Source organism: Globicephala melas, chromosome 12, assembly GCF_963455315.2.
Source record: "Globicephala melas chromosome 12, mGloMel1.2, whole genome shotgun sequence".
Classification (NCBI taxonomy): domain Eukaryota; kingdom Metazoa; phylum Chordata; class Mammalia; order Artiodactyla; family Delphinidae; genus Globicephala; species Globicephala melas.
Window position 1 is genome coordinate 30659859 of NC_083325.1, and position 13044 is coordinate 30672902.

A 13044-nucleotide genomic window follows, 5' to 3' on the forward strand; every position below is an offset into this window, starting at 1 on the left:
ACCTCTGACTTATCTAAAGTTGGAAGAGGCTGTTTTATAATAGAGTCCTCTGTGTGTAGACTTACCAAACAAACAAGTTGCCAAGATGTCAAAAATCAGTAGTATCTCAAAAGAAGCATCAGAGACTTTTTATAGCAGAAATCCTTATCATTTGATTCATCACATTTCTGCCAAAACTCTATCATAGATTTGCTTTTAGAATTCCTTTTTTAGGGAATTCCCTGGCGGTCCATTGGTTAGGACTCAGCACTTTCACTGCCGGGGCTAGGTTCGATCCCTGGTGGGGTAACTAAGATCCCTCAGGCTGCGCGGCACGGCCAAAAAATATATATATTGGGTTGGCCAAAAAGTTCCTTCGTTTTTAAAATAAAAATAAAAGACACATTTTTCATTTTCACCAAGAACTTTATTGAACAACATATTCACCCTTTTGTTCCACTACCTTCTGCCATTTTTCAGGCAACTTCATAATCCCACATCTTCCCAAAACTTTTTATCTTTTTGAGCAAAGAACTGTTCTAGGTGTCTTTTACAGTCTTCCAGGGAATTGAAATTTTTTCCATTAAGAGAATTCTGTAAAGACCGAAATAAATGGAAATCCGAAGGTGCAATGTCTGGTGAATACGGCAGATGAGTCAGAACTTCCCAGCCCAGCTCTAACAGTTCTTGCCTGGTCATCAAAGAAACGTGCGGTCTTGCGTTATCCTGATGGAAGATGAAGCGTTTTCTGTTGACTAATTCCAGACACTTTTCACTGAGTGCTGCTTTCAGTTGGTCTAATTGGGAGCAGTACTTGTTGGAATTAATTGTCTGGTTTTCCAGAAGGAGTTCATAATAGAGGACTCCCTTCCAATTCCATCACATACACAACGTCACCTTCTTTGGATGAAGACCGGCCTTTGGTGTCGTTGGTGGTGGTTCATTTCACTTGCCCCATGATCTCTTCCATTCCACATTATTGTACACTACCCACTTCTCATCACCCATCACAATTTGTTTTAAAAACAGAACATTTTCATTACGTTTCAGTAGAGAATTGCATGAGGAAACACAGTCAAGAAGGTTGTTTTCACTTAACTTATGTGGAACCCAAACATCAAAGCAATTAACATAACCAAGCTGCTGCAAATGATTTTCAACGCTTCATTTAGATATTTTGAGTATGTCGACTATCTCCCGCGTGGTATAATGTTGATTGTTCTCAATTAATGTCTCGATTTGATCGCTATCAACTTCAACTGGTCTACCCAACTGTGGAGCATCGTCCAGCAAGAGATCTCCAGCACAGAACTCCACAAATCACTCCTGACACATTCAATCAGTCACAGCACCTTCTCCATACACTGCACAAATCTTTTTTTGTGTTTCAGTTGCATGTTTACCTTTCTTGAAATAATAAAGCGTAATATAAGGAAAATGTTGCTTTTTTTCTTCCATCTTCAATATTAAAATGGATACACAGAAATTCACCAATTTTGATAAGTTTTTTTTAAATGCAACTGATAGGACAGTTGTCACAATACAATCTAACAAGATTGTTTCAAATGAAGTTAAAGACCACTAAGCAGGGCTTCCCTGGTGGCCCAGTGGTTGAGAGTCCGCCTGCTAATGCAGGGGACGCGGGTTCATGCCCCAGTCCGGGAGGATCCCACGTGCCGCAAAGCGGCTGGGCCCGTGGGCCAGGGCTGCTGAGCCTGCGCGTCCGGAGCCTGTGCTCCGCAAAGGGAGAGGCTGCAGCAGTGAGAGGCCCGTGTACCGCAAAAAAAAAGACCACTAAGCAATACTAGAGCCATCTTATGGAAAAAAACGAACAAACCTTTTGGCCAACCCAAAACTGTGTGTGTGTGTGTGTGTGTGTGTGTGTGTGTGTGTGTGTGTGTATAAAATACCTTTTTTAGAGGACTGAGATTCTATAAGGCAGGAATATCACTTCACTGAACTCTCCAGAAACTGGATAACAAATTCAGCGAAAGAGCATGTTATTTTTCGATAGTCTAATTTTACCCCCTTTTTACCTTGAAGCTTTTGTTCGCAAAGATGCTTTGCCACTGGGAACCTTTTCCAAGTATACCTGGCATATCACGAATATCCTGCAAGTTAAACAAATCTTAGATACCCCAGAGGTAAGAGTTTATTTCTACAGTAGTGGGAGGGCAGAGAGGGGAAGAGAGGGAAGCAAGTGCAGGAAGTATGTTTGCACCAGCTCCTTGAGTCATGGACACCAAAGAGAATTCCTTTTTTTCATACTAAGAGATTATTCAGAAATATTCATGGCTTTATTGTTCCAACTCTGATTTTAATAGGTATTCCCTGTAGCTTGAGGATGTATCTTAAATTGGAGTATCCTTTTTTCTTTGCCTTTGGGATCAGAAAACAGGGATGCTCTTTCTTGTAAATTAAATAATGATGCCCTACTAGCCATGGTGAGCCCTAGGTTAACTGGCAAGCAGCTAGAAAGTATATATATAATTTGAGATGATATACTGTTTGTGAAGTCCATGGGTCCAGCACAATTCAGTGTTCCTCTCCAAACTGCAATTTAGCTCTCACTAGAGAAATGATTCTTAAGTAGTTTGTGTCCTTTCTCACAGGGGCAATATTAGACATTTTTTTCAAGCAGATCCTAAAAATGTGAGGATTTTCCCTTCCTATGATAATGGAATAGTGTGGAAGACTCAGCATCATGTGATTTAATACATTAAGATTAGCTGAATTGCAAGGCACTGTTATGTTCAGAAAAATAAATTGTTTGGTAACTATAGAACTTACATGGGAACTTTAGGAAAGGCCTATGTTCGCACTAAAGACACCTGAGGAACTTCTTTAAATGGAGGATGTCGCAGAAACAGCTTCTAGCCTGAAAAGGGCGGGGTTCAGGGAGGCACTGCAGCAGCCCCAGAGCAAAGTCAAGTCGTGGAGCTTCTGTGTTGCACGTTACTTACCTGTATCACCCCATTCAATCTCACAACCATGCACTGGTATTAACAGTATTTTGCAGACGAGAAACAGGCTATGAGAAGCTCAGCCTGCTGTTTAGTGGCAAAGGCAAAATTCAGTTCAAGCTCTGGCTTAGTCTCAAGGATGGTGGAAACACACAGGATGTGAGGTCAGCTATAGGTGCTGTTGGTAGGGTTTTTAGAAGAAGATTGCTGCTAGCAGAGCAGTAGGGGAGGGAATAAAACTGATTTTAGAGCAGGTCTGTGCCAGTAGCAGTCAGGTAGCCATGAAGGTATTAGGCATTCAGTTCAGTATGGTTTGGTAAGGGTTCAAATGAAAGTTACAGAGAGAAAAGGAAAGGCAGAACTGTTGAAAAAATTTACTTGAAAATACAAGGGGAAATTTTAGTTAATTTGAGTGTACTTAGAAAAGAATGAATACAATCTGTTGTCATCCAATGTTCGTCTACTTTGAAAGTTTTTCCTTTCTCACCTTTCTTGGTATTGTCTCCACATGCAGATGCCTTTGGAAATCACCCGGAGTTTTATCCAGAACCGGGATGGGACTTATGAGCTGTTTAAATGCCCTAAAGTAGAAGTAGAGAGCATAGCAGAAACCTATGGCCGTATAGAAAAGCAGCCAGTGCTGCGACCCTTGGAACTAAAAACTTTTCTCAAAGTTGGTAAGTAAATTGGTGGTTTCAACAGCACACCTTCCTTTGAGGGTCACCTGTGTGTATTACGCTGTCCTCAACTTTGGGGCTTGACCTTGAACAAAGAAGACACATTCACACATTTTGTAAAGGCAGTCATGGGATAAGTTGTTTTGTTTCATCTGAGCCAGTACTTTAAAAATAAAATTAGAGGGCTTCCCCGGTGGCACAGTGGTTAAGAATCTGCCTGCCAATGCAAGGGACATGGGTTCAAGCCCTGGCCTGGAAGATGCCACATGCCACAGAGCAGCTAAGCCCATGCGCCACAACTACTGAGCCTGAGCTCTAGAACCCGCAAACCACAACTATTGAGGCCATGTGCCACAACTACTGAAGCCTGCACACCTAGAGCCCGTGCTCCGCAACAAGAGAAGCCACCGCTATGAGAAGCCCATGCACCGCAACGAAGAGTAGCCCCAGCTCGCCGCAACTAGAGGAAGCCCACGCGCAGCAATGAAGAGTAGCCCCCACTCGCCACAACTAGAGGAAGCCCGTGCACAGCAACGAAGACCCAACACAGCCAAAAATAAATAAATTTATTTTTAAAAAAATAAAATTAGAGAAGTAATACCTGTTCATTATACAGAAATCATAGATTTCATTATAGAGCATAAAGGAGGAGAAAAATAAAAACCACCTGTAATCCCACCCACTATAGATGACATCATCATTAAGATTTTGGTGTATACCCTTTCAGACTTTTTTTTCTGTGCATGAAAAGGGTTTCTAGGGGCTTTCCTTGTGGCGCAGTGGTTAAGAATCTGCCTGCCAATGCAAGGGACACGGGATTGAGCCCTGGCCCGGGAAGATCCCACATGCCGCAGAGCAACTGAGCCCGTGCACCACAACTACTGAGCCTGCACTCTAGAGCCCGCAAGCCACAACTGCTGAGCCCACGTGCCACAACTGCTGAAGCCTGCGTGCCTAGAGCCCATGCTCTGCAACAAGAGAAGCTACTGCAATGAGAAGCCTGCGCACCGCAGCGAAGAGTAGCCCCCACTCACCGCAACTAGAGAAAGCCTATGCACAGCAACAAAGACCCAACACAGCCAAAACTGAAAACAAACAAATAAATAAATTTAAAAAAGAAAAGAAAAGATAAAGAGTTTCTAAAACATGGGATCATATCTTAGCAGCTTTTTTCACTTAAAAATACATCATGAACAGCTTTCCATGTCTGTCTTCAACATTATTTTTTAAACTTTTTTTATTATTATAAAACATGTAGTATAAAACTTAACATTTTAACCATTTTTAAGCATAAGGTTTTCTGGCATTAAGTACTTTTGCATTGTTGTGCAACCATCACCACCGTCCATCTCCAGAACGTTTTCATCTTTCTCAACTGAAACTACCCATCAAATACTAGCTCTGCATTCCTGCCTCCCCCCAGACCTTGGTGCCATTCTACTTTCTGTCTGTATGAATTTGACGACTCAAATTAGAATCATACAATCTTTGTCCTTTTGTGACTGGCTTATTTCACTTAGCATAATCTCTTCAAGGTTCATCCACGTTGTAGCATGTGACAAATTTTCTTTCCTTTCTAAGGCTGAACAATATTTCATTATATGTATCTACTACATTTTGTGTATCCATTCATCTGTTTGGATACTTGGATTGCTTCAACCTTTTGGCTATTGTGAATACAACATTTTTAAACAGCTTCATAAAATTCATTCATTAAGTTATCTCACTCTAGTCAATCCTGAATTTAAGTTGTTTCAAACTTTTTGCTATTATGAACAATGCTTCCTTTTATAATTAACTTCCTTTTAGACAAACCTTTTATAGCCTTAATTATTTCCTAATTTATTTAGGATATTCTTTCGGGTAAATTCTTAAAAGTTAAACTGGAGGGTCAAAGATTATGTACATTTTTAGGACTTTTGATTGTTTTTGTCACACTGCCCTCCAGAAAGATTGTAATATTTCTGCAGTTTACTCCTGCTAGCCATGCATGAAAGAGTTTCTCTTTTTTATTTTTTACTTTTGTCTGTGTTGGGTCTTCATTGCTGCCCATGTGCTTTCTCTAGTTGTGGCAAGCAGGGGGCTATTCTTCATTGCAGGGGGCTACCCTTCATTGCGGTGCATGGGCTTATCATTGCAGTGACTTCTCTTGTTGTGGAGCATGGGCTCTAGGTGCGCGGGCTTCAGTAGTTGTGGCATGTGGGCTCAGTAGTTGTGGTGCACGGGCTTAGTTGCTCCGTGGCATGTGGGATCTTCCCGGACCAGGGATCGAACCCATGTCCCTTGCATTGGCAGGCGGATTCTTAACCACTGCATCACCAGGGAAATCCCCAAGAGTTTCTTTTTTTAATCTTTATTGACTTGATAGCCAAAAAATGTTCTATCATTCTTTTAATTTGCATTACCCTCAAATGTTAATGAGAGTAAATTTTCATATTAGTCATTTGTATTTGATGAATTGCTTTTTCTTTGTCTATTTTTAACTTGGGTATAATAATTTAATAATAATAATGACAACTATAACAAGTAGCACTTAATGAGCACCTACTCTGTGCCAGCTGTTATTTTAAGTTCTTTACCTAGATTAATCCATTTAATGCTCATCAGCCCACTCAGAGGTAGATTCTGTGATCCCCATTTACAGATGAATAAACTGAGGTGAAGATAGGTGCAGTAACCTGTCCAGAGTTACACAGCTAGTAAAGTGGTGGAGCTGGTCCTCAATTCCAGGCAGTTTTAGACTCCAGAGCCTTCACTCCTAGCCATCCAACATTCACCTGTCTTTCCACTGACTAGGCTATAAGCACTGTCAGGGCAGTGAACTGTGTCACCAAGAAATTTAGAATTTATAATTATTTTGTCAAATTCTTGTGAAATATATTTTTGGCCGCTCTTGGGAATAAGGTATTTATCATGTGTTTAACTTGTTACTGCCAGTGTATGGAAAGCTCTTGATTTTGATATAATTACTATCAAGTTGCCCTCCTTAATGAGTTCCTAGTAGCGATGATAGTTGTTTACCTGTTGTTTCTGGGAAATCAATTATATCACTTGAAAAATAATGATAATTTTGTTTCCTATCAAATGTTTATATCTCATTGTTTTTTTCTTGTTAAATTAGCTACAACTTCAAGAGCAACAATGAATAATAGTAAAGCTAGCAGCTGAGATTTTCATTTTACTATAGTAAAACTATCATTTTTACTATAGTAAAAACTCCTCCAGCATAGGATTTTCCAACTCTGTCTTGAAGAAGAGATAGTGATAAGTATGCTGTGAAAAAAGTGTTCCATGATCTGATAAGTTTGAGAAATGCTACATACTGTATTTCTTTGATTCTAAGACCCTTGATTCTAAGACTCCCTGAACCTTGTTCAGTCAATTTTGTAATAACTTTTTTGCTGGGAAAAGAAACTTTGCCACATGAGAACTTCCCTGGTTGTATGATATACTCAGATTGCAGATAATGTTACAACTGGAGTAGGGAGGCAGTAGGGAGAAGTGTCTTAGAATATAATGTATCCCTCTTAGTAACTCATCCTATAAATTTGCATATTAAAAAGATCCTGAAATTAAAATACCGTTGAACTTCATTTAACTTAAGTTTTCCCCGGTTTATTTGACCGGTCAACACTTTTCAGGGGAATACCATTAGCATTTCATAGAATTTTTCTGGGAAAAGCTGCTCTGTGTTTCACTATTAAATAATGAACTATTGGTTATTGATTTCAGATAAAATTTTTTATTATAACAGCATATCATATTCTTGGTTTATTAAGTATTTTTATTAGGAAATAGAATTGATTTTTTTTAATGTAGTTGTTTTTTAAATTATTTTTATTTATTTATGTATTATTTTTTGGCCTCACCACATGGCTTACGGGAGTTCCCCAACCAGAGATCAGACCTGGGCCACAGCAGTGAAAGCACCGAATCCTAACCACTAGACCACCAGGGAACTCCCTAGAATTTAATTTTTTGAAATACCTTTTTTTTTTTTAATTTTTGGCCACACCCCGCAGCACGTGGGAACTTAGTTCCCCGACCAGGGATCAAACCTGTATCCCTGCATTGGAAGGGGGAGTCTTAACCACTGGACCACTGGGGAAGTCCCTTGAAATACCTTTTTACCATCTTTTGAGAAACCTCAAAAGATGAACTGTTTTGACCCAAGTGCAATGAAATTTATTTATTTTATTTAAGTATAATTGATTTACAATGTGAGTTTTATGAATAAATGTCTAATATTGAAGTAATCTTGCCTTTCTGGAATAAATCCTGTGTGGTCTTTTTTATTTTGATATGTATTATGTAGAGTCTATTTGCTAATACTTTATTTAGGATTTTTTATTATTGATTCATAAGTATTAACTGCCTACAGTTTCTTTTTTGGAGGCTATCTTTTTTGGGGTTTTGTAATAGTTATATAGAAAATGATTTTAGAAAGCTTTGGACCAAATTAAATATCTTGGGGGGAAGGGTAAATTGGGATTTGGGGATTGACATATACACACTACTATATATAAAATAGATAACGAATAAGAACCTACTGTATAGCACAGGGAACTCTACTCAATTCTCTGTAATGACCTATATGGGAAAAGAACCTAAAAAAGAGTGGATATGTGTATATGTATAACTGATTCACTTTGCTGTACAGCAGAAACTAACACAACATTGTAAATCAACTATACTCCAATAAAAATTAATTTTAAAAAATAGCTTAGGAAATATCTGTTCCTTGAATGTTTGAAAGAATTTATTCTCTTGGACCTAAACTTTACTTGCAGGCAGTTCTCTAAAAACTTGTTTAATTTCTTCTGATTTATATTTGTACTCACAGTCTCTACCTCTTCTTTAGTCAATTTTAATTGTTTTTTTCCCAAAAAATTCTCCTGTTTTCATCCAAAATTTAAATTGTGTACATTTTTATAATTTTTGGTATAGAGGATAATCACATAACTTTTAAAACCTAGGTCTATAGTTATATACTCCAAGAATTTTTTGTCTTTTTCAAGGAACTGGCTCTTGTATTTATCTGAATGTCTGTTTTGAACTATTTTATGCTTTTGTCTGTAAAAATTTCTCCCAACTCTTTAAAATTTTTTTCTAACACTTTTTTGGAATTTTTAAATTTTTATACCTTTTGAAGTTATCAGTTAATTTTTAAAATTCATATTTGATAATAAGAACATTTAAGGTTCTTCTTATTATTAATATCTAAATAGTCTCTAATCGTAGTTTAGTTTCTCTGTGTCCCCAACACTTTGTATTTAAAATTTCCAGTTGGTTGAATTGGTTTGATTTTTATATTCTTAGCTATAAATTTCTACTTTTATTATTTTGAGAAGATGTGCCTTTCAATTTCTATTTATTTTAGGGATTTAAAAATATTTTCTCACTAACCTAATGTATGATATTAATTTGTGCTAGCAAAGATGTTATTATTTATCCAATGTAAAGTCTTATATAGCTTTAAGACTTATACAACTTAGCAGAGTTGTGAGACAGTTTCCTACTACAGTTATGTTTCTCTAAATGTCTTCTGATATTGCAAAAAGACTTTGAGTATTGTAATGCAGTGTTTTTGGTACATCAGAGTTATTGACAGATGTCAATGTAAATATATTGTCTAGTCCATTTGGGCTGCTATAACAGAATACCATAAACTGGGTGGCTTACAAACAACAGAAATTTATTTCTCACAGTTCTGCGGGGTGGGAAATCCAAGATAAAGGCACCAACAGATTCGATGTCTGGTGAGGGCCTGCTTCCCGGCTCAAAGACGGCCATCAGCAGTCTTCACTTTGTGTCCTCACATTACAGAAAGGGCAAGGATGTCTCTGGGGTCTAAAATAAGGGCACTCATCTCATTCATCTGCCCTCATGACCTAATCACCTCTCAAAGCCCCCACCTCCAAGTACTATCACATCAGGGATTAGGTTTTCAATTTATGAATCTTGGGAGGATACAAAATTTGGGAGAAATTTTGGGAGAATGTAGATTCAGTATATAGCAATACTTTATCAATGTAAAAATAACATTTGCCCTAAATTCATCTTTGTTCAATATTACAACAGTGACACCAGCTTTCTTTTGTTTTACATTTTTCTGATGTTTGCCATCCTTTTAACTTTTTTGTGACACTTTGTTCTTATTGAATCTCTTATCAATATTATATTGTTGGTTTTGATTTTTCTCCAATTTCAATAGTTTTTCCCCTTTATTATAATTGATAGAGTTGGTCTTCTGTCTCCTTGTTTTGCTCTTCTGTTTTTTGCTAAATGGACTATGTTTTCTATGCTTAATTGTCTCCATAGTTTTGAAGGTGATACCGTATGCTTATTTTTAATTCTGCTAGTATTTTACATTTTTTCAAAAGCATTCTTTAACCTGAGTTTTTCACGTTTAAATCTTTGATCTTCTGGACTTTATCTTGATGTAAGTTATGAGGTAAGATTCTGCCTTTTATTTTCTTCCAGATAATTATGTAGTTGATGCACACCATTTGTTATAAGAAACACTCGTGGGTTTCCCTGGTGGCGCAGTGGTTGAGGGTCCGCCTGCCGATGCAGGGGACGCAGGTTCATGCCCCGGTCCGGGAGGATCCCACATGCCGCGGAGCGGCTGGGCCCGTTGAGCCATGGCTGCTGAGCTTGCGGGTCCGGAGCCTGTGCTCCGCGGCGAGAGAGGCCACGGCAGTGAGAGTCCCGCGTACCGCAAAACAAACAAACAAAAACACTTGTATTTCTTGTACTAATTGAAAATGCCATTTTTACCTTATTTTAAATTCCTGTTCTTTTTGTATCCATTTTGGATCTTTCTGTTTTGTTCTGTTAATCTGTGTAGACATATGCCAGTACCATACTTTTTTTTTTTTTTTTTTTTTTTTTTTTTTAGCGGTACGCGGGCCTCTCACTGTTGTGGCCTCTCCCGCTGCGGAGCACAGGCTCCGGACGCGCAGACTCAGCGGCCATGGCTCACGGGCCTAGCCGCTCCGCAGCATGTGGGATCTTCCCGGATCGGGGCACGAACCCGCATCCCCTGCATCGGCAGGCGGACTCTCAACCACTGCGCCACCAGGGAAGCCCCACACTCTTTTGTTACTATGGATTTGTAATATGTTTTAGAACCATGTAGATTTTAAGTCTGTTTCTTTCTAGTTTCCTTGAAACCTTGACCTTTTCTTGATAGTCTCCCTTTTTAACCTCATCCAGCTGTCTTTTCCTCTTAGTCTGGCTGGGCTCTCCTTGTGATTCTTTTGGCCCTATTCTCATAAAAGCTGGGTCTTATTTTATTTGAGGATGCCAGACAGTTCCCTGAAACTTTGTTTTGGATAGGTACAGCAGTGGTCACTTTTCCCTTCCCTTGATTCTTCTTGTTGGCCCCCCGCGCCTTTTTTTTCCTCATATAGTTTTTTTTTTTAACTTCTTTTTCATTTCCTTTTAAAATTTGTGAACAGGGTAAGATCTGTCCAGACTCAATTTTTTAAAAATTTTATTTATTTATTTTTGGCTGCATTGGGTCTTTGTTGCTACGCGCAGGCTTTCTGTAGTTGTGGCGAGCGGGGGCTACTCTTCATTGCAGTGCGCGGGCTTCTCGTTGTGGTAGCTTCTCTTGTGGCGGAACACGGGCTCTAGGCACACGGGCTTCAGTATTTGTGGCACGAGGGCTTAAGTAGTTGTGGCACACGGGCTTAGTTGCTCCATGGCATGTGGGACCTTCCCGGACCAGGGCTCGAACCCATGTCCCCTGCATTGGCAGGCAGATTCTTAACCATTGTGCCACCAGGGAAGTCCTGTCCAGACTCAAATTTATTTTGGAATTGTACTAATCAGTCTTTTTTCTTTTCTTTTTTTTTTTTTCTTCAGGCAACACTTCCCCAGATCAAAAGGAGCCAACACCTTTCATCATTGAGTGGATTCCAGATATTCTTCCCCAATCCAAGATTGGCGAGCTGCGGATCAAGTTTGAGTATGGTCACCACCGCAATGGGCATGTGGCGGAGTACCAAGAACAGCGGCCCCCCCTGGACCAGCCCTTGGAACTGGCCCCTCTGACCACCATCACTTTCCCTTGAGGCAAAACAAAAGAGTCTTTCGCTGCTAAATTTGCACATCCCCACCCTTTGACAACTTTAAATACTAGTTAGGCACTTAGATGGCTCTGTTCCTTAGTGAACTACTCTTAGCTAAGATACGGTTTCTCAACACATTCAAGTGGGTTCTGTTGAAGAAAAACTCTTCTTGTACATATAGCCCTTTTGGTGCTGCTGTGTATAGGCTTCATTATAAATTGGGTGGTATTCCTGGCTAGTTTTTGAAGGAACAAAAAGAAAACCAGCCCACATACCTTCTCGAAGGACTCACCTTTAGAGTTTGTTTCAACCTTTTCCTAATTCTCTAAGAAGTTAGCAGCACTTGCCTTAACACCAACAGTGTTGGAAAGTTAATAGTACCCTGGTTAGGGCAGAATGTTGATGATCATCCTGGCAGAATTCCAGTCATGCCCTTTTATTCTCTTCTCAAAGCACAGTGTCACTAGTTTTTCCAAATTATATCTCATGTTGGCCTAATTATAAACTTATAAACCTTTTGGGAGATTCAGGTGATAGTAAAACAGGAAAAAGAGATCCAGGTGTCAAGGCAGTATTTGACATTTCAAACTAATGCTTGTAATTGCTTGCTTTCTTGATATTTCTTTCCTTCTTTACTCTCCAAAAAGTTTAACAGGTGGTAAAATTCAATTCCTATTTTTTTAATTCATTGATCACAGAATGGAGATACACTGAAAGACACAGAATGAAAGCCTGCCTTTAAGGAGAAAAGAAGGGAATGAACATTTCCTGTTTGCCTACTACATCCCAGGCATTTTCATTTAGATTCTCATTTGATCATTTTTCTCATTTAGTCCTCATCATTCTTTGAGTTTAGCCATCACCCCTTCTTTTATGAATTTAAACAGTCTCTTTGAGATTAAGTATCTTGCTGGAAACAGCATTAAAAATGTTTCATTTTATTCCAAAGTGCATGTTCTTTCCACTGTGTCATGTTGCCTTATAATATAAATTCCTTATAATTCACTGTCCTTGGGAAGACAAGAAAAGTCCTTAGGTAGGCTTTTTGTTTGCACATAACAAAAACCCAACTCTAACCAGCTCAGGCAAAATGCGAACGAATGACCGGTTCATGGACATTAAAATAGGGCTGGACAACCATCCTGGGGTGGAGCTGGGGTGTGGCTAGGCCTCAGAACCCCTGCAGCCAGGGTCTATCTGACCCATCTCCACCTCTCCTGAGGCTTCACTCTCAGCACAGAGCATCTCCTTCTGGTAGGAATTCTGGCTCCTAATGCACCTGAAAGTATGGCTTTCACTTCCACACTATAGAGCAGGACTGACTGCTCTACTCTCCCTGATCCAACG

At 39.2% G+C, this 13044-nt stretch overlaps 1 protein-coding gene across 4 annotated transcripts in view; it reads left to right on the forward strand.

The window, feature by feature from the left end:
- C12H2orf42 (chromosome 12 C2orf42 homolog) overlaps window positions 1-12609 on the forward strand; it is a 42433-nt gene extending 29824 nt beyond the window's left edge. For all 4 annotated transcript variants that reach the window (XM_030877472.2, XM_060309285.1, XM_030877473.2 and 1 more), the window contains 3 exons: window positions 2023-2123; window positions 3457-3619; window positions 11492-12609. In XM_030877472.2, the coding sequence (XP_030733332.1) occupies window positions 2023-2123; window positions 3457-3619; window positions 11492-11700 (473 nt within the window). In that variant the 3' untranslated portion in view covers window positions 11701-12609. The remainder of the gene's footprint in view (window positions 1-2022; window positions 2124-3456; window positions 3620-11491) is intronic.
- Window positions 12610-13044: the final 435 nt, after the last annotated feature.